The sequence below is a fragment of the Echinococcus granulosus genome (assembly GCF_000524195.1).
Source record: "Echinococcus granulosus chromosome Unknown EG_S00016, whole genome shotgun sequence".
Taxonomy (NCBI): domain Eukaryota; kingdom Metazoa; phylum Platyhelminthes; class Cestoda; order Cyclophyllidea; family Taeniidae; genus Echinococcus; species Echinococcus granulosus.
The window spans coordinates 759,864-782,257 of NW_020170396.1; the positions used below are offsets into that span (position 1 = coordinate 759,864).

At 44.0% G+C, this 22,394-nt stretch overlaps 1 protein-coding gene across 1 annotated transcript; it reads left to right on the forward strand. All coding sequences in view use genetic code 11, as the record gives it.

The window, feature by feature from the left end:
- Positions 1 to 3,695: 3,695 nt before the first annotated feature.
- Positions 3,696 to 20,616, forward strand: EGR_03215 (hypothetical protein; the record flags this gene model as incomplete). Its single annotated transcript, XM_024492464.1, has 12 exons — positions 3,696 to 3,977; positions 4,044 to 4,334; positions 4,371 to 4,545; positions 4,624 to 4,866; positions 4,948 to 5,062; positions 6,965 to 7,206; positions 7,295 to 7,595; positions 10,343 to 10,639; positions 12,527 to 12,701; positions 16,125 to 16,268; positions 18,885 to 19,052; positions 20,530 to 20,616. 12 exons carry the CDS (start codon positions 3,696 to 3,698, stop codon positions 20,614 to 20,616), a joined length of 2,520 nt encoding a protein of 839 aa, XP_024353138.1.
- Positions 20,617 to 22,394: the final 1,778 nt, after the last annotated feature.

A 22,394-nucleotide genomic window follows, 5' to 3' on the forward strand; every position in this document is an offset into this window, starting at 1 on the left:
TTCAACAATGCCTAACCGGGGAAACTGTAAAGCAAGACCCAGAAAAGTACAAAAATACAAAAAGTCAGAAAATTACTTCGAAACTCTAAGACAAGAAGGCACAGCTGCCGCACACTACAACGTCCAATGTCCGTATCTAGCCAATGGAATTTGAGGCCATTGCCTTAAGAAGTCCATTTATTCGAATAAGAAAAATTTTTTAATCTTATTACCAAAGAGTGGAGCACAAAACGCGCAACTATAAGAATATTCTTGAATCTCCGTTCGAAACCCTACCTTTTTTACTATAAAAATCAGTGGTTTTGGTGGAAAGTAGCTCTAAAATATATTTTGGTCAAGAGGTACATTAAAGTGTTTGTGAAAAGTATTAATGGGCAGCCTTGCTAAAAGTGCCTAAAATATGCTATCTAGATATTTCAGGATGCTTGTTCTGCAACAGAAAAGAATTTTCATTGTGCCGACCCAATTGCCTTATTAATAACAACAGCATTGCACCTATGGAACAAATTACATAAGCCTACTGAGAAAATTAGTTTAATTTGCTGCAACTGATGTTAAATGCATATATGTCTTTTGCTTCTTGTGTATTGTACTGAAAAATAACGGGCTCAGAGTTGCTCTCCTCCATCTAGGCTTTCACGCACTTGTGCGGAGCAGAAGTGTAGCGTCCCGAGACTCCCTGAAGACGAAAGAAGACACAATGCTCGGGCAGAATATATATTTAGCACGGAGAAGGTGTCTGGGCCACCCCACCCAGCGAGGTACAAGGGGGCTAATTCAAAGCACAAAAGTGGCGCCTCACGAGAACCGAGGGATAAACCACTATCGTATTGCAGAAGAGTGTAATAGGGGAGTATTTGATTAAAGAGTGTTATAAGAGTATACAAAAAGTTAAAGTCACATGGTTATGTAGCTTGTTTCCTCCTTAGGCTCTAATGTCAACCATTTCGAAGTTTTTTAAAATTGCAGACAATGCCAAATAATTGTCTTCCATCCCACTTCAAACATCATTTTAACATCCTAAAAACTCCTTAGAAGACGGTTGAAGATATAATACTAGGGCAGAATGTGTACATATTTGACATGCAGTAGGGCTTGAGTCTAATTACGTTATAGCGCCCCGAGACTTCCCTGAGGACGAAAGGAGACCATTTTTTGGGGCAGAATATGTATATTTGTGTATGGAGAAGGTGCTAGGGCTACTGTCATGGTCTGGACGCCAGCCCACCGGGCTTTATACAATAGCCAATTCAAATTGGCGCCTCACCAGAACCGAGAGATAAACAGCCATCGTATTACAGCATGGTGCGGAGGCCAGCCCACCTGGTGAAGGTAAAACAGCAGACCACCTACTGAATGGCCCATTATTAAAACCGAAAATTAAACAACCAACTCATTGCACTTTTATTTGCTAATGTTTGCGTTTTAAATTGCGTAAGGAACCCAATGATTCATAAATAGTAGGAGGGGGTCCTCTTTAACAAGATTCGGTTTTCTATAGTTGTTTTGGGCTAAAGTTATTGCCAACAGCCCAGGTCCTTTTGAGATCTCAAGTAGGTAATCATCGGACAGGAGTTCGATTTAGAGGCCTTTATTTACCGCCTTATGTTAGAGATTAAATGTGGAGACAGTGAGCCTGCACACATTTCAAGACCAGCCAGTAAAGTCTGCCTCACTATCCCTAAGTCTCTACTGTTACGCGGAGATATAGTGGCTGGTTGGCTTTAGACTTTGAGCACCTATTACAAAACTAATGTCCGACTTCTATGATTTCAGTCAGTCAGGACGAGATATTGAGAGCATGGTATCTAAAATGCTTAGGAAATCAGTAGGAATATCTGCAACTACCGAAAACGGCCATATTCGAGCTCTTGGAGTTCTCTATTTCTGCAAATAATTTACGGGCACTTTGGGAGCCGCGCCCTCACCTGTCCTCTGATTAGTTGAGTCTACATTATACAACTGTAAATTCGCACGGCTAAGCTTGTCGAGTAACCTTGACTTAGACATTATCTCTGTCTCAGTCCCCAGCATTCTTCGCCAGTCAACGACTAGGCCCGTACCCTCTCCTCACGCCTCTGTGTTGACCTACCCGTGTTAATTAGTTAAGACGTCTGTCCCGAAGTCATCACTCCTTAATTACCGAGTAAGTGGGTCCGATGGAATACCCTTAACTCGGGTCCTGGTTAAAAAGTGAGCATTAGTTAATAGCGGTAACAACTCAGTTTCTGATAAAAACCAGCCACAAAAATGGAAATTTCTAAAAATAAAGAATAGGATGGTTTTGTGGGGGGTTGTAAGCCAGCCCAACAATAGTCAGATCCTAGACGAAGGCTTCCGCTCTTCTACTTTATCAGGACGCTATGTGAGGACCATGGTGAAATAGGTTTTCGCCTCCTCTTTGAGCATCTCGTCATCCCTATGGCCCACTAAAACAATAGGAGTGATATGCGACCTTGCAGGTATCAGATTTGGCTGGCCTCTCAAGTATCTCCGACAGGCATGTTGACGCCAGTTTTGCAAGGCGTGAAATCTTTTCCTACAAAGATATTAACGTACTTGCCTCAGCGGACTTCAAACGGGGATCAATGCTACCACGTTTTGGACCTCATAGCATAATTTGCCAAATTGCTAGAAAAAACTAGCAACTGTGCCACGAAGTTTTCCGACTATGATATGTGAGTTGATCCTATATTTGACTCGAACGAATTTTCACCCTTCCGATCTTGCTCAAGACTGGTCGCAAGAGGCACGTCCGCCAGGTTCCAGAGACTTTTGATCCGTTCCTTACTCCTCTCTTCCGTCTTTTGGTAATGATAAAGGAAGTATCTGACCACCTCGAAGTTGGCTACCGGGAGCGGTCAAAATAAAAATTCTGTTAAGGTCCATGACATATTCGACCTATTCGCCGATTTCTGTTTTAGTTCAACAGGTGGAGAAGTATGGATTCGCTGACAAAATTGTGCAACATTCACCATTCCCTTGTCGGCCTTTGATTCCAGATCCTTGGATTGATTGGACTTATCTCCTAAAATACACAATTAAGCCTATCTTCTACTTCAGAAATCTGAACTTTTTAGTGGAAAAGAAAAAAGGGGAAAACTTTTGCACATAGTTGGAGGTATTAACTTTCTCCTGCCGGCCTGATGTTGATCAAGATTTTTCATTTGTGCGTAGCCACACAAGTTCATTGTCTGCGTAATTTAGACTAATTTTTATAGATGCTTCATTTTCGATTCCATATTTTGCCTACTTCGTTTACTAACCGTTAGTCCTTATCAATCTGCCCTTTTGTTTGCATCCATTTTTATACGCCTTATAAATATTGAATAATTATCTCCTTTTTCAGTGGCTAATAAATTAAGTGAGTTAAATGAATTACATTTGTGTTTGTATAACCCCTAACCCAGGCTGCGCTTTACAATCACACGTGTGCTCGCTTCGGCAGTCGTTTCGTTGTCCAATGGCAAAGAAGAAAGTCAGAGATTTCAATAAGGTGAAGCTGAAGCTCGGGAGAACACTGAAGCGCCAAAATGAGACTGTAGTAGATCTTTCGACAAAGAAAATTCTTCTACCTAGAGAAAAGGCCCATGTTAATGTACTCTTTGATATGCATATATTATTATATTTGTTATTAGCATGACATCCAGAGAGAACCCAATACCGTCCTTTATGAGCACATACAAAGACTTCAGATGTCCGGTGAAAATCTTCAGTTATGTGCGCTGTCTTGTATTCAATCAATTCTCTCGCCCTACGTTGCACAGATAAATGCTGATTGGAACACTCAGCCCTTTGTGTGCTATAACAAGAAGTCTCTTGAATCGCTTAATAATTTACTTGGTTTTGATTCTCCTCAAAATGATGTCGCCTTGCAATTCGGTGATTTGTTTGAGTCCCTCGATCGCCTTTCTCGGCATTCAACAAGCGCGCATCTTCCCCTTGAAATTGCTAGACTGTGCTCAATGATTGTTACAGTAAGTTCCATACCGATGAAATGCACTATCGTCTGTTTCGACTTCTCACAGTCCTTATCCATTTAGATATTTTCGGTCCACCCACGCATTCACTGTGCATTAATCTGTCTCGATAATATCGCTTTGTCGCTTCTGCACCGATCAGAGTTTTGGTATCGAAACGCTGGTGTGAGGATTCTTGGTGACTTAATGGATTCGCGTCACAGAGTGGTTACCTCCTTAGCTTGCACTCTCAGTCCCCTAGTCCCATTTTTGTGGCTCGATCAGCTTTGCGCACTAATTGATGCAAACAATCATTCCATTCGCAAAAATACCTACGCACGCCTCCTAATTCGTCACTTTGGGTCCCTCCATGAGGTACGTAACCCACTGGGTAATTTCTGATCTTCCAAGAGCACAGCGTTTGATACAGTTGGCTCTCGCAAAACGCTTTTGATGTCTACAATGAAGTACTTGAGGGATGTCCAGTACACCACCTACGTGACACCAGTTGTGCCGATACGCTCTTCTTCTCTTTTCAAGCTGCATCCATTCCTTTCTCCCGTGGAGCTGCCACGTCTACCTCTTGGTGGGTTAGATGCCATGCGTGATCACATTTGCATTTATCTTTCATATTTACTTATAATGAGTAGCAATTTTTTTGTAGAAGAGTCTTCTCTTCGCACAGCACTAACTGACTCTAGTCTCGGCTCCGTCTGGATGCTGCTCCCTTCCAATCCTATTTTTGATAAGTTGTCCATGCCATCCTTCGTGCAGCAAGGAGGAAATAAACCCAAAGGAAGATCTTTACCCCTTGCAAATGAGTCGCTGACTAAAGCTGAGGAGAATTCCTTGCCTGAATGGACCCTGATCATCTGCGTGCTGAAAGAGGGCCATCGTCTCCTCGATGGTACGCGAAGACATCTTAAAAGCTTGGGTCTGAGCATGCCTCATTATCCACTCAAATGTCTATTCCTTGTTGTTGCCCTAGAATTGATACATTCACCGGATGTTGAAACTGTTTTTGGGCTCATCTTCACCATTCGGTGTTTACGAGTCTTCCTAGAAACGAACCCATGCCTCGCGTCTATGTCAGATTCAAGACCGTAAGTTGCTTTAGGTCCCTTAAAGTTGATTTCCCATCCCCTTGCCTCCGTTAAGATTGTATTGAGTCCTTAAGTAAGTGAGGTGATTATTCGAGGCGCTCCCTCGGAAAAAAAACTATTGAACATGTCTTAACCATATCGTTACGCTGGTTGAGTTCCTCATTGAGTAGACAAAGCTTTTAAAATGCAGCGGTCTCGTTATTGGCATGACCGCATAACCCTGTATTTGGAATGCGTTCTCCAAGGCTGGATTTTCTCCATTACTCGTGTAGTGGTTGGTCTGCCAATATTCTATTCCTATAAACCCAAAGGAACCTCACGCTTGCTTCCCACTTTCAATGAAAATAAGGTCATAACCACTCTATCAATGGACTTAAAAGTCCAAATAATGGGTCATGGATTTTAGAGCTTTGTGTAAATGTGGTTAGTGCACTTTGGAAGAGATCCTTGAAATCCTGCCACGTATGTTACTGCATGTCTTCCGTTGCTTTCTTCCTACATTTCTATACCTAAGGCTTCTTCAAACTTGCTGCAGAATATTTTGCGCACAAAAGTACAGTAAGTTGTGCATTTAAAGCGTCAAATCCCGTCTTCCATAGTAGATTTTGAAAGGTGCCTCATATGGTGCAAAACTGAAGGGGTGATACTTTGTAGGGCTCAAAAAATTGGGAGCTAAAAGTGCTTATTCGCATTTTCTATTTTTGGCATCGCGCTCCAATACTGCTTTCCAGTCACTGAAAGCGGAACGTTCTGATTATTCAAGAATATTCCTGAGCAAATAAGACGAGACACGTTATCATGCATAGACACTTAGATACATACATTGGTCGGGGGTGAACAACAACTTCATGCACGAAGAGGAAACGGTAGTCAGACTTAATAAAGTTTAAGCTGCTCTTGAATTTAGCACCTCGTTTTCGTTTAATTTGCCGTCGTTCGGTAGCGGAGCAGAAGGGGGATCGCAGGTGACAACCATTTATAGTCTGATCCGCATCATATGCGTACGTATCTGGCGGAATAAGCTTCGCTGCATTTTGCAGCCTTCAATGACCTTGGATGGCGAAAAAAGAATTTTACACTGGCTCTGTTTCACTCTCACCTCGCTGCAGAGAATGCTAATGATGTTTGTGAAAAGAAAACTCAGCATTTTATTTCTAACGTGTTGACTAAACGAATCCATCTCACAATCTTATGATTAATTTTACGGAATGTTTTGGAATATTTACGAGCAGAAACATGATTTATTTAGGCGGAGAAAAAAATGCGTTTCTCACTTTGGGAGGCGCTCCACCTTAGTGATTGAACTCTTTGTAGAAGTACTAGTGGACAAACTGTTTGCTGCCTGGTAGACTCCACTTCACTTCACAGTTGTCAGTAACCTTGAGCATCAAATCACAAGCTTAGTAAAAGTTACACCCCTCATTTTCCTACAAAATGATACGTTTCTTGTACAACCTCGTCACACGACAAGTTAAGCTGTGTGTCGATAAGACATCTAGGTTCAGACGTCTCACGAGCTGACTGGGTGTTCACAGGAGTAACTGCTGTGATAGTGGGGTGCGAACCATCAGGATCAGGATCGCCAGTGGTACGGAGCCATGTGGCTGACCGGTTAAGTGTTATTAATCAAACCACCCAAATGCCTTACTGCTGCATTGTTGTGAGCGATTTTCACATCGCCGCATTGTACTGTGCTTAGAGTCTACGAGTGAACATTGGTGCATATCACACCTTCATGATAGGATAATTCGTTCATTGTCACCGCCACAGTAGGATCCCAAATCCTAGCTTGACCTGAACTCCTCTTGCAGTTGCAGTGTCAGACGACGTAGGTTTTACTGATGGTTCAGCACTATTATTAGCTCCCCGCAAGCCTGAAGTCACTCGCATTCTATTGCATAGCCTTCCAGACGTGGAAACACCACTGGTTCAATTTACCCAGCACTTATGTGAGCTCGTGCCGCCTGACTGTGCGGGTGAGACTCTCGTACCGGAGGCCAAGGCGCGGGGTGGCGATGGTGATGGTACCTATCTCTCCCGCAAACAGCTCAAGCGGGCCTCCAAACGCGCTGCCAAATTGGCGCGTCGGCAGGGTGCCGCCGGACTAAGACGAGGCGATGACACGTCTGAAAAACACACCAAAGGTTGGTCATCAGCCTGCATCTGGAACCGTGTGTGTTTTGTCATGGCTTTACTGGTTACTTTTTTCTACCTCATGTCAACACCATCAAGAAGCAACCACTGCTGGTAGACTAGACAGGTCCGAGGTATTGGCACATCTCCTCAAGCAGCAGACTCTTCAATTGATGTGGAGCCTGGCAGTCGATGGTGCTATGGAGCGCACTGTGGTGAGGGATTTTTCAAGGTCCCTTGCCACTTTCTTCCTCACCACAAAACAGGTAGGAGATGATGAGGGGGAGTCACTACCACCCCTAGCATTCCTCCATCTGGTTAGTTCAGCTCTGGCCTGGCGGTGGATTCACTGCCTCGACTTCTGTCTCCTCTACAACTCACGAATTCGACGTCTTCCTCTGTAAGCTCTTTTTCTGCCCTCCTTTATTCACTCCCAGTTACCTGCTTCATGTCCTTTGATTTGATTGTTATGGGAAATTAGAATCTCCCATTCCAAGTCCTTTGATCTTCCAGATTTCATTGATCCTTCATTAGGTTTTGGACTTAGTTCCAGCTCTTGTAATTCATTCTCTTCGTTTGCAAAGTGCTCCCATAAAGCTGGTTTGTACTTCAGTAGCTTTGGCACCGTTTATAGGTTGTCAAAAACCGGTTTTTTTTGCTTGATTAAACCCCCATTCGAACCAAAGGCTTGACGAATCACGTGTGTGTAGTTAATCGGTAGCGAGAATTCACAAAGTAGTCTTACAGAAAAAGTAACGGGAGTAAATTGCCCCTCACGGCGCTACAGCCCACGCGCACATGCGGCGTCTAGCCTGAAGGTCGGATTGTCGTATCACCTGCCGTACTATTGCAGTGCATCACAGTACTTCCTTGTGCGCTACTTTTTTCACCTAACTTTCTTCTTCTCGGTCTGCAGCCAACCTCGCTGTGGTTACGTAATTTACGTGGAAATGTGCAACTTGCTTATAAGCTTATGCGAAACGCCTTTGTGCTCCGCTGGAACCGGGTATTGTAATCCCGTTGACCAAGACCTACCGATTTGGATCCTTTGTTGGCATTAACTGAAGATGATTATGCGATAGCCCAGTATTTGCTTCATCTCTCAATGCGCAGTACGTTTGGTGCTGGGGTCTCAGAAAACTCGACCAACACAGTCCAGTCATCAACGCTTACACTATCGAATTGATAAATTCAACTACAGCTGAAATTATTCTCTTCACACCAGACACCTCCAACATTTATTTTCATGTCTTATGCTCCATAAATCTGTTTTCCCTACACAATTAGGGAACTATTAATCATTCCTAAACTGATCAAGAACGTGTCACAAATGTGCGAAACCAGTAGTAGGTGCGTTAACCGTGATTAAACTCTAATCTCCGTTTCAATTGAAAAGTCTTCTACATTCATATTTTATCTATTGGTTGCCTTATTTTATCTGGCAAAAACATCAGTTCTCTTTTTACCTGTCCTGATCTCGTATTGGCCTTTTTTGTCATTCTGCGATGTAGTATTTCCTTCCCACTGTTGACACCTCGGTGGCACTAATGTAAACTTGACAACTGTTTGCATTTGGCTCCGTGGCAGCCACTTTGCTGCAATGCATCATCCTGAAGAAATTCCTTGTGCCTTTGCACTGAGTTTTGTCAAAATTGGAATTGGTTGAAATCTTTTTCAAATTCGTTTGGTCGTAAAATCATTCTTTTAAGTAGGAAAGCGTGCTAGTGTCTCGTCATCTCGCTAACGGGGAACCAAGCGGATGCTCTATCGTTCCAACAGAAGTTTGGGTGTCCTCAGGCCATGAATGTCCTACCTCCATGGCTTAAGACTGGGTCCGTTCGAAACATGGTTTGGTGAGGCCAGTGACACCGAGGTCATTCGAGAACATTGGTGTCACGTGTGTGAGACCGGTAGCATTACCAATGTTTCCGGGCTGTAAAAAGCTGATTGGTTTTTGCCACTTCTCAGTTAGGCGAAATATTATGCCTTGTCATGCAGCCAAGGCCCTTCCTTCTGTCAATCGTGCTGGAGGCGCTTGCTGCTTTTTAACATTTTTAGACGGACATTTGATATACATTTGAGCGGATTCACCATTCTTCCGAAATTTACTAGACACGAGTTTGGATCTGAATTCATGAAAATTGCCTCCTAAATTCTCTCTTAGAGTTCTTTGTAAATAAATTTTCCGTTAATTAAATCTCAAACCCCTCCTCTTTGACTGATTCCTTCTTTAATTCTGTATTTACAGAACATCGACCTTTCATCAGTTATCCCTTTTTACTAGCTGACCTCCTTTTGTTTGAGGTATTAGGGTCTTGCCTTCTCTATATGATGGAAAAATTCTTGTAGCAAATACCAACACTCTTTTGTGTCGTAACCCCAAATAATGTGAGCCTAGGTATGGTCTTTCCCGAACTCGGGCCTATTTGTGCTACGATCTGAGGTGCGGATTCAATAGCGCTTGCAAAAATCTGCCACTGACAATGAGGACTCTTTGTGCAAAAAATTGAAAACTACGATTTTTGCTTGAATCTCCAAAAGTGTCAATTTTCGGATGCGTATGCCTAATGTATTTCTATACCCTAAGCCCTACTGTATTCATGTCTATAGCTGGGAAGTAGTTAGTATCCCATTTCTGCATAATTGGACTATGCAGCTAACTTTTTCACGTTACAGCCTGACACCTAGATCCACCCACCATAAAACGGAGAAGCTTTAAACCGAGTTCTGTTTAGACGCCAATTTACGCGGGAGGTGAGCGGCGTCATGCTCAAGTCTTCCTAGAGCAACGCGAAATGTGTTTGTCCCAAATACTTGTCTGCTTTGGAAAACGGACTTACCTGTTGCCAACGTAGCTGGATCAGAAACAGCCAAGCCATATTCCGACCTCATTACCTGAATTGGGCAGAAATCGCTAGACTTATTTAGCAAGTTTAAGCTTGTTCCTCCCACGTACTGTTTATGGCATAAAATTGAAGCTCTAGAAATCTGAGAACAGTGATATAACAGGCATCGCAATATTTGTTACTAAACTCACGATCTGTGAACCTAATACTAATCGTAGCATGGGAAAGTGTAAAAGAGAGGTATGCTATATGAAATTATTTTTTGATTATGCACTACACGCTTCTCGTTTCCTTCAAAAAGTGGCTCGGAGTTGTTGGCTTGTTTTGTGGCTCCGATGGTCACAGCACTGGTCTACATCGTGCACCGGTGGTGCCGCCGCCAGCAGTCCTCTGTCCTCCTCCAACCCTCCAATGCTCCTCCGTTGCGTGCGCCTCGACTGGTGGTGCGGAGCACAGGCCTTCTGGTCACCTTCCTCTATCAAGAGCTGAGGGCGCAGCTCTGGTCTGGTCGCGCCTCTCTCTTCTCTCCTCATTCTTTTCCTACCGCAGACAGCACTGATCAACCTCAGTCCCTGCTCTACGACTCCACGTGGATCCGGTAGGTTTGTTCGTCTCCTCTTTGTCAGTAACTCATTTTGGTGGTAAAGAGAGGACCGGTTTCGGGGTGTAGGAATAGGTTTATGTGGTTAGTTGTATAGAGGTTTAAATTTTCTACCCTATCACAACCAATGCATGCGTAGTTGGGATCGACCGTATTGGGCTCCTTTACCAAAAGACCAGTGAGACGTGCTACCCATTTCCCCAAATAGCTTTTGTTATGGCAACTGTTGACCACTTTTGATCGTCGCAATTTTGCTGTGTAGATCCAGTGTTGCATTTTGTCTCGTGTAAGTGCAGAATTCTCAGTTCAACGATGAAGGTGTTTGGATTTGTAAGACCTGGTAGTCTCCTTAACTGGTCAATTGCCCAGTTTCTCCTTCAATGGCGAGACGATGATCTTGGTGCTCTTGTTCATTGTCATTTTTTTGCATAGAGTTTGACGTTCTCTAGTGTTCAAGTTTACACATGTAGAATCGGATAGTAAGACTTTTCTGGCTAATGGTCAATGGGATATGCTCTTTATCTTTCCCTAGGTAACAGTTTTAACCTTCATTATTTTTTGCACACAGTCTCAGTGATAAAATCCCACCTGGATCCGCGTATTTCACCTTCCAATCTAATCGAAGAAAGGGGATTGGTTCATAGGATCCAGAAGTCCTCCTATTGCATGTCCATTATTTTAGTTCGAAACAGTAGGGAGTCCCCCTAAAGCAAATCATGTGAATCGGACAACTTCCTCTTTGAATAGGATGCTTTATCCCAGTCAGTTTAGAATCCTCTGCTTACAGGAAGAATTGGAAATGCGTGATCTTCTTACGACCAGCGAAATATGTTTACCGTACCGCACTGGATAGTGGTTGTTGTTTGTGATTTTCACCTAGGTCTTCTGTTAATCTTTGATGCTTTCGTTGTTTGTCATGTGTCTAGATCTGAATGCGAATCAAACGCCGCGTTTACTGTTGTGATGGTGCTGTTAGTGAGACCTAAGTACACGACTAAATATCTCACCCGCGTTTCATTTCAGTTGCTATTTATTCGCGGACAGTCGTGACCGAAGCAGCCTTACCAGGTCAGTCGCGATATTTTCAAAAACACGTTTGTGTAGAGTGAACAACTCTAAGCATCAACAAAGGAAGTGTTTGACCAGCTATATGCACAAGGCATGACGACAGTTGGGGGGGGAGTTACATTCTGGTATCTCTTGAAAATGGCCAATCATGGGAAATGTTCGAGCGGCTGCAGTTCATGCGTCTACCGTCATAAATACGTCTAAACTGTTAGCCAGGTTTGAGGTGCTCACTACTTTATCCGTGTAGAACCGTCTGGAATAAATCAGTAGTGAGGGGAAGCAAAAGAAGAGAAAATAGAAATTGGCTCACCTAGAATGCTGGTTTTCTTTGCTGACACAGCCCAACGCCGTAGTCTCCAATGCATTGAAATTACCATAAAATCCTTTTGACAGTGTGATTTAAGAAACATTCATGGAAGATCGAAGTAGGCGCCAGCTAAAAACCTGATTAACATCTACTTTCGAGCTAAACACTGTCATCATAGTCGGCTGCGGTTGTTGAATGTCCGCCAAAAATGATTGGCCGACCCCCTTGAAAGGCGGCACACGTTCGCTCCAGCTGCAGACAGGGGGTGGACTTGAACTGACACCAACCCACCACTGAGTTATTAACTGGCTCTAATTCAGTTTGCTGTCAACCCGTCTAAACGAGTTGGTGTTACGAAGGAGAACTTGTAGTTGACAGTGAATTGGGCACCTAAAAGACCTGATCACTTACAACCATGCTTAAGTTATTAGCTCACTACTCCTAATCGAAGTCTGTACCATCTGTGGATATTGGTTTCGAGAGTTAAAGGTCATTCTTCTCACTTCCAGGGCCACTCTGAGGGATCTAAAGGTGGATTTACCATTTCCTGGGCCGGAGGATTTGTTCTCCACCCTCGCTGAAGACTTGTGTGATCTCGTGGAGAGGGAGTCGCTTAAGCCGGATAGCTGCAGAGCTCGATGGGTGTGGGCTGCCGCCTGTCTCAATAGTCTTGCTGGCATCAAGGTCAGTTCTGCCACCCACCTTTTTCTCCTCTGTGAATTGTTTTTGTGATCCGTTTGTGCCTCATATGCCATTGGATAGCAGAGTACAAAGTATCTGGCTTCCATTCCCAGGTTAGTTTTGTTATGTATTCCAGCTAAAGTGGTTTAATGCATTAAGATTACGCTGATTGGTTTGTCCAAGGTGATTTGGCGAACATAGTGGGTTTTTAAATCCAAATTTCCATCTTCATTGTAAACACAGCATTATTGGTCCAAGTGGCGTATTGTCATTCCAGTGTTGTCCCGATTTATTTACCAATTACGACTGATTATTAGCGAGATAATTCTCACATCAGTAGCCATTCGCCCTGTTGCCAACTTTTTACAGCCATTTGGCAGTAAACCGGCCCGAAGACAGCGCAACTTTACTGCTGAAAGCAAGTGGTTTTATGCCTAGAGGGCTGGATCAGCAGCATTCCTCGGTGCTGACAATATTGTCTTTCAACAGCACCGCCTTGATTCTCGTCACTTTCTCAAACTAGTTATTGCATGTAGACCATTCCTCATTTCTCATAATTGGTGGCTTCATTTGTTGATGGTTCAAGTCGTCCGATAGTCAAGGATGATTGAATGAAGCTTCTCTGGCCCTGATCGCACGACCTAAATGCGCACCTTAAACATCAACAATGGCGAAAAGTGCAATTTGATTTGAGGGTGATTGAGATAGCATATTTTAAAGTGGGCGCTTAATACTCCAAAGCTTGATGTGCTACCTAAGTTATGATTAATATCTGCGAAAATACACCTTCCTGTGCTTGTTCACTACCCCACGCGTAGTTGAGAGCACTCCTACCATAGGAACAGGTGCATGAGGCTCGGTTATTTTTCTGCAAAAATTCCCACACACCACATCAGGGCTTTGCTCCGCCGATGCGATCGCTGTGAATGCTCAGCGGTCAAGGTAGCGGAGTTGTTATCATGGACAACTACCTAATGAAGTAGATTTTCAATGTGTGCGACTAGTTGCCATCATTTACTCGCATTGTCGTCCGTTCTTATTTGCGAATGCTTCTCTTTCGTCTGCCAATTTTTGTAACCTGAGTTTCCTATCACTAAGCGGGTAAGGGACAGAAAACGCCTCCAAGGCAGACTTCTTTATTGGCCAACGTGTGTGAGTTAGCCTTAAAGATACGGCGCGCATGTACGAGTTCGGCGAATGGTCAGCGAAGACGGGCGAGGACTGAACACGGGCCACTGAGTCGTCTTATTCGAGCCTACCTATGGTCGCCGATTGACCTTGACCTTAAAGCAAGTGCTACCCCATTTCAGTTAATTAGGAAGGAATGAGTGAAATTTGCATAAGAACGTTTTTCTGGGGTCGCAGACATCCAGCACTCTGACAACCATCATCTAAAGGCCACAGTTAATTCACCCTGCTTTTCTAGAATCTATGTCGAGGCAACACGAGCGTCCATTGACCCTTCTTCATAAGCTAGTTACTGTAGAAAGCACAGCACCTCCTGTTTACTTTACGCTCGAAACCTAGCCACAAAAGTTTATTACAAGCCACCTATCTTTGTCCCTCGACGTTGCCTTGGTTTAATCCAAAGATCTACTATTGCGCTCCCAAATTCCCCTTAATTTGTGCTTGCGGAAAAAATCCCAAAATTCCAGGTGTGCCAACATTTATGACACCTGTCATATGCCACTGTTAGCTACTTTTACGTTTTGGTTTTGGTTTTTTTGCTTTGTAAAAGAGGCTAAAACAAACATAGTTTATGAGAACCATCTCCGTTTCGCTGGGTGAATGTGTCTATTTCCTAATACTTGTTAATCAGGCAATAGCGACCCTGTGCTACAAATCCTACTGTGGTAAATCTCTTTTGAAGATTCACCAACTGTACCTTAGTTTCTGTCTCTGGAGTAGGGGATGTTCTAAAAAAGACGTTTTTTTAGACAACATTTGCCTTGCTTTTTATTTTGCCGTTGCTTCTTTCCCATATGTGTCACACTAATAGGTTCCTCATGCAAATTGAGGTTTTTGTTGCAAAACCAAGCATGCAAAATGGCACGTGGGTCACGCATGCATTTGCGTCACTCAGCCCTCCCCCTCCCCCTCCCCACCCTCCGACTACTGATCAAGGTCTTTGAGGTCCGGTGTTTATCTTACTTTTATACTATGTCTGAGTTATAGCTGAAGGTTCTAGGTGGCATATGAATCCACCAAGCCTAACTCAATTCTCGCTTTGAGTGCCGTCCCCGGAGCTCCTCGTGGTCCCTTTTCTGCTTTGGCTGCCTTAATCACATGGTATTATTGGTATCCTATCGATCTCTGAAAAGGTTGATGGACTGGTCAAAAATCACTTTTGTAAGCATAAAGAAGGAGCGGGAGACGAGCAGCATGAGTGATGTTGGTAGGACCCCACACCGAATGGGAAAAGGCTGGCAGTGCTCAAATCATCTGTAAATATGGTTGTTCGCCATGGTTTCTTCTACTTTGAGCCCCGTTCCTGGCGCCCCCAGTGGTCCCTCTTCTGCTTCGAGCGTCACATGACTTCCATGGAATTGCTACCAGCCTCGGTGTATGCATTAAGCTTATACGAGGAAATTTCCTTATTGTTCTATAAGGGGTGGTACTCTCACCATTTTCAATGAGATGCCTACGAAATTGAGTTCTCTATTAGGCTGATTGTATCAGGGCGAGGTGAAATGGGATTGATTTTATGTAGCGAATACGCTCCGAACGTCGAGCGCTTTTCGTAGTAGTAATGACTGTTCAAAAGTAATATAAGCGAACGGTACCAAATTAGTGCCTGCCTGACAATATCGTAGGTGGTTCATTAGGGACGATCTCGATTCACTCCGTCGCTAAACACGGTTTGGGTAGTTCCTTTATTGTGAGTTTCCGCATATTCAATCATTAACAACAGCCACCTCCTTCCGCGATTTTCACCCGTATTATTCGATTATTAAAATCTTAATATTGTTTTTTCGAAATGGGTTTGCCAAAGCTGTCACCAGTGTGGTGCTGAATTTCGCTTTGGAGACGTTATTAGGTGAAAGAGTGGAAGTGGTTGCATTACCTTCATCTGGAAGCATTGAGTTACTAGTGTCGTAGGTGACACAGGCGTGGGGAACGATTCAGAAGGATGGGTTAGAAAGTTCCGTTTGGAAAAAATTACTGTTAAAGCTAAGGATATTCTTTTCCATTTTCAGCACGAGCGTGTTGCATGACTTCTGACGACACGTTAAAACATCCACGTGGCATCACCCTAATTGCAGGCATGCGTGTGTTCGCTGTTCCGTGTAATCACATGTATACGCATCCCGAGCCCTTATCTGTGTACGGTCACAAATACTACCAGCGTGTTTTTTCATCAACACTTTAGTGTTAGACGCCTTGCTAACCCCTCTCTGTCATCCCTTGTTGTCCTTGTCGTTGTAGTACGCGAACGTACTGGAGAGGCTAAAGCAGTCTCCGGGTCTGTGTGAGTCTGTGGAGCTGCTGAAGGGCTGGACGTGCAGTACGGAGGCCCTAGAGGACCCTCTGGTGTACCTACCCTGTCCGGAGACCGGCACCTATCCATCTGTTAGGTCGTGGAAGTGCCTCTCTGTTGAACGTATTTATTCTCAAGATGCGACATCAAAGTAGTCCGTGTAGTTACTCTTGATTTGCGACAAATAAGTTGTTTTCATACGTCAGTTTGATGGCTTTTTACCGAGAATACTTGCTCTTAGTGATGAAAAGTACTTACATTTTCAAAATTCTCTGTGGCATTGGAGTTTGCTGTGGCTGTGGAAAAATAGAGACACCTTGAGGGAGTGAAACATGCAATTCGCGAATGCGTGGCCGTCTGTTCCGGCATTTTTGAAGTATTTGCCTTATGTGTTGGTGAAAATAAAAAATGGAAGTCGTTTAGGCATTGAAAGGCACGGTGGTCCCGTCGTAAATACGTCTAAACTGTTAGCCAGGTTTGAGGTGCTCACTACTTTATCCGTGTAGAACCGTCTGGAATAAATCAGTAGTGAGGCATTGAACGAACGTGTGCCGCCTTTCAAGGGGGTCGGCCAATCATTTTTGGCGGACATTCAACAACCGCAGCCGACTATGATGACAGTGTTTAGCTCGAAAGTAGATGTTAATCAGGTTTTTAGCTGGCGCCTACTTCGATCTTCCATGAATGTTTCTTAAATCACACTGTCAAAAGGATTTTATGGTAATTTCAATGCATTGGAGACTACGGCGTTGGGCTGTGTCAGCAAAGAAAACCAGCATTCTAGGTGAGCCAATTTCTTGCATTGAAAGGCACGGTGGTCCCTTGAATATCCGAGATTCACTTTCTACTGCAACAAACTTGTTGCAGTGTTACTTCCGGGATGTCGAGTAATTTGACTTCGACTCGCAACTCGTTCCTAGCGAAAATTTAAAGCCTTCAGGTGATTGTTGAATCGTGAACCCCACAGAGGTACTACCTTCACTAGCAATGTCATTATTCGACTGAATCTCCAGTTGTACAGTTCTAGGTAGAAGTCAACCCCAACGGGAAGAACAAAACTTTGACACAGATGAAGTGGGCAAAGGATATGACAACGCAAATGGCGTAATTGGCAACTCGTGTCTACTTATCTCGTCAACGCCAAACGAACAACGCCGCGATGCCTCGGCACATAGGCGTGTCGATGTTAGGCTAATGCAGAGTTTGTTTGATAAGAGCGTTTCATGCAATTTCAAGTCAAATCAGAACTTTCAAACCCCTGGACTAGGATATATGGAGGGGCTCTACTCTGGCGATACTCTAGAGGGTAGTAGGTGACAAGCGTGTTTGACTACTACTTATTCCAACTCGTGATCATGTCACGCCTTAGTCCAAACACCGTTAATCCAAATGGCAGGTAACATCACCTGGTTTTACAGTCCCTTATCAACTGAAGTGTCAAGCCTGAACCCTCCAAACACAGTGTGGTGTGTCGGTGGTACTGTACTCATCAGCAACGATGCATCAGTAGTGCATTCGGGTGGTTTGAGTAATAACATTTCACAAGCAGTCAGCCACACGTCAACACACAACTTAACTTGTCGTGTGGCGAAGTTCCACATGAAACATATCCTTCTGTGGGAGGCGTGGATGCAACTAGCCACCAACCAAAAGATTGGCGATTTCGAAAAATTGCTGAAGTCTGAGTTCCACGACAGCTTTCCGCTTCGGATCGGCGTATAAGAGTTGAAGGATGCACTGAGGTAGTTGAAGGAACGCCTTGTCAAGGCGGAGGACGAGGAGGAAAGCTGAGATTCTGAGATCCATGCCATTTAACGAAACCTGGGTGCATCTTTTCCCCCCGAAACCAAGTTGAACATCAGAGTGATGGTGGTGGTGAACATGAGGCAAAGCATGTTGGTCGAGGGTGGTTTAGTAGCACTGACAAACCCTACTCCTCTGCCGATGCTGCTTTTCAGGCTCAGGCCAGGCAGTAGTTGTTGAAGGGTGGGTTGAGTGTAGCAGGGAGGACTGGGTTGCAGCTTGCAGTCGTTGAGGTTAGTCCTATTCTCGAGTGCACCTCAAACAAACTCCATTTGGCTCGTCTGTTTGGGTAATCGCATCTTTGCACAAATCTCCCGTAACGAGTCCTCAAAAGCTTGAATGGTGACGACACTAGTAGGATTAAAGGAATAATCTGTTTAGTTGGTGTGCAATGCTAGGGAGAAATAAGTGGAATCTTCTGATCATGTCCATCACCCTGCAACGTTACTGACGCCTGAAGGGGTGTTTATTCAGTGACCTGAATCCGTTAGCTATCGCAACTACGTCAGCCGTATTTATTGAGTTGTCAGAGGGCAAGAGTTAGTAAATAATCGCGTCATCGCAGTGCGTAAAGCGTGCATATTTCTCACGCCAAACGTTTAAGTCCTCCTCCGACAACACCCGAGCAATCATTGGCAGTGCGCAAAAATGACGACCATTGTCTGTCTCTTTTCCAAAGGAGATATAGGGAGATGTTAGTAGTGACATTACATTAGTGTATACTTAGTCTTGATCCAAATGAGGCAGGTGAGTAGACCTGCTGCAGTTTACCAGGGCCTGTCGAAGACGGCCTTTGAAAAGAGCCAATGCGCACACACGAACGCACGCAGATTCAAATGCGCGTGCGAGTGAGAAAGAGTGAGGAATAGACGGCGAATTGCTGACGTTATTGCTTACTTATGCAGGCAGTCGTGCGACCCAGTGGAGTCCGATTTACCACCTCTTCTCCTTCACCCTTGCATGGACTCGCGACGTCGCGATGGACCGCCATGTCATGGAGCATAGACCTCCGTGCAACCCCTTCCATCATCTCCATGCGCACAGATACGTCTCGGACATCACGGCCAGGAACCGTAAGAGGGCCCATCATCTCTCAGTCTTCCCTAATTCTACCTTTCTTTTTTTTTTCTGTTCAGAAGAGGTTCGAGGTGATGTGGAACAGCCCCGGTAATTAAATAAGTTAGCTTAGTGTTTCGTTGATATAGAAATGCCTCGGAGCTGCTGGTAATCAGATAGGGTGTAGTGAGCTCAGAAATGCTAGGGTGTAAGTAATATGGAATTATTTTATTCTTTGGTGGCATAACTGATGTTAAAAGGCCGTCGGCACCCGCTGGTAGGGACCGAAACGGATAGCGTCGTTAAATGTACAATCAAAACTAAGATCGTCTTGTCATTGTTCTGCGAAAAACGAATAAATTGAGTGCGTGTCAACAAGTCCAAAGTTCACTCAACACCACCTTCGATACTCAGACTCGAGTAGATGATCTATGAAATAGCCATGATACCGTTAAGTGTCACTAAGACTACACTATATTCGTTTCTAATCAGATTTAGGAAGGGCATCGTTCCCTTAGGTAAATCCAACATCCAGACCTTTCTGGCTCGATCGAACCAGTGACCCTTTATGATGGTCATGTGCCAGAACGATCAACCTTGGATGCTCAGAGTGGGTGGTAGGAAAACGGTTCAATCCTGCCTCAAGAAGCATAACCTGAATGATTGGACTTTTAACAAACAGCTCCAAATAATAAATTCGGACTGTTATTGACGATTTGAAACAGTTTTATGATTGATTTCAGAAAAATAAAATAGCTGTGAGGTGCTCCTGGTTCGAGGAAAAAGCTGAAGGTGACAGTAGGGGACACCGTCCGAGCTATTTGGTGTTAGATTTGCCTCTGAGACGGTTTCCGGCAGCAAACGAGGTACAATAGGACTTCGTATACATAACCGTTTACATCCTGTATTAAAATCTGTTGTAGTTTTCTCTAAAGTATTTGGTTTGTCGATAATCCTTTTCACTTTACCACCGTTGAGTGCGAGAAAGCATGCCACCAACCAATGGGGATGGGGACCGCTTGATGCTCTTTGAGTTGGGCATTAGCATCTTCACTCAGAATAATTTCTTCCAACTTTCATAATCGAGATTGTATCAATGATTTATGGCCTGATTTATGGAAGGAATTACCTTCCACGTTCCACCGAAGGCTAGTGAGACACGCAAGATGGCTGCCCAAATACACCAAACTATTTAAGGAGAAATTTTCGCAATCACTTCTGGCTGACACAGCCATTAAATTTTTCAAAGAAGAATGTTTTCGGCTTTAACGAAGCTTTTCCACTTTTTGCCAGACGTTCTTTTAAATGTCTGTAGGACCAACCGCGTTTGGGCTTACTTCCAAAATTCGGTTTCCACATTCCTGAAGGAATTTGAGTCCTTTCCGCCCGCCAGAATGCTAAGGGATATTTTAAGTCATTTTGAGCATGACCTTCAGAGACCTAGACTTGGATGCAACTTCCACGCTTGGTTTTTTTTCCTTCACCTCCTGACAGGGTGATGCTGAAATCCTGCCCTGTGAGGTTCACCGAGAGAATGCTATGGAACTGGGTGGTCGTGCACCTGAATCAGATCACACTTGATACTCGGCGGTTAATAAGTGCGGGAAATGCGTAACAGTAGGTTCTCAAAAACAAATTTTTGAACGAAAGGGAAGAAGTGGTGCGGAACTCAGGCATTCCGCCAGGTGTTGCCTCTGCCACGCCCCTTTCAACCTTGCGAAGACCACACCCAGAGTTGACGTATCTGTGCCATCGTTTTGCACAAGTAGGCATTTCTTTTTGCGTGTCTTTGAAAATAAGAAGGCGATTATGGAGCAGATTCCCTTGCTTGATTGATCCAATCCAGGTTTGAATCGGGCAATAATCGGTTCTTCTTGTGTGAAGAAGGCGACCATGTCTCATAGACCAGAGTGTCCGCAATATTTCACTGTACATAAGTAGGACTTTTAAAGCAAATAAATTTCTTTTTTTGCGTATCACAGGGTAAGATCAATCTAGCCGAATACGACCAAATCATCTCTGCTACACCTTAGCTACAGTAATGATGGCTTTCTAACAACCAGTGAGGAGGTGGTGCGTTTACCATGCCGTAATAAAATGAGCTGAATGTTCTTCCTCGAGTCACAACACGTAGTCTACTGCCGCATGCAAGTTGTGATTCACCACTTGAATGCGATTCACGCAGTTTCGGTCATGCTGTCCTTCAAAAAGGTGGACATATTACTCTCTGTTGACCAATACCAGGGTCATGCTTTCGATTGACTAGGCTCCTCAGAGCCGCGGTACAAAAATTCCCCAACCATACTGGCGTTTATTGCAGAGCATGCTCTAGTGCTTTATTATTTCCTAACCTGAGTTCCGGTTATCTCTGAGAGTGTTAAAAAGCATAGGTACTGATAGGGATCTTTTGAACTGGTTTGCAGAGGAGCAGGAAGGCTATTAGCCTGGATGATATAAGCTGAACTGTGTATTGGTGTCGAGAAGGTTGAATCGAGGGAGACTGGAAGGGTCCACTCAGTCTTTATTCTGTGGCAGTAAGGCAGAGAGAACAGCTTTAAGATGACCCATTTCTTACATAAAGCTTGTTTGATTCCTAAGGTATCCATCTATCCAGTTTCTTCATTTCAATGTTGGAGAGTTGTGAGGCCGCAAAAACTTGTGGTGCGTCCTCCCTCAATGCAATACTCACCACATCGAACCGAATTCAGATTGTTCTCATGGGACAGGAGTTCTCAACCCAATTCTCGTTTAGCAAAATGACGTACAGCATTTGATCGTAGCTCTGCCATTCGTCGAGGTTTTAAGCCCTATCAGCACTCCTTCATGATTTCCGCAGTAGAACTTGCATTAGAAGGTGAAGAACTTCCACCGTCTCTTTTTTCACAGAATAACAAAAGCCAAGGAGAGCCATGGAAATGCTCTCTTTTCTGCATTGAAGTGAAGCATTTCATGTTATATGGCTAAAAATATGTTGAAATACGATAAGACCACTTGCATGGTTTAGTTCACCAACTACTGATAAATGCACTTGAGTAGCATGTATAACTCTGTTCTCCAATTAGATGCTGATATGGCCGATAACCTATGGAATGTTAATTCAGTCCATAAATATGCTTTTGCCCCTATAAAATAGGCCGTTGTTATCCCCAAAATTTGAATTTTCGTACAGACATAAAGCGAACAATTGCTCACGTTGGTGTCATTCTTCCCCAAATTTACTTTGAACTTTCCTCACCTGAGGTAGGCACCGGTGACCCACACCCCGCGGCACGCTCACTCCTACGTGTTTGCGTAAGTGACGGACTCATCAACAGACATCTTTAATTAGTCACGTCCTTGAGACAGGGCGCCCTTGAAAC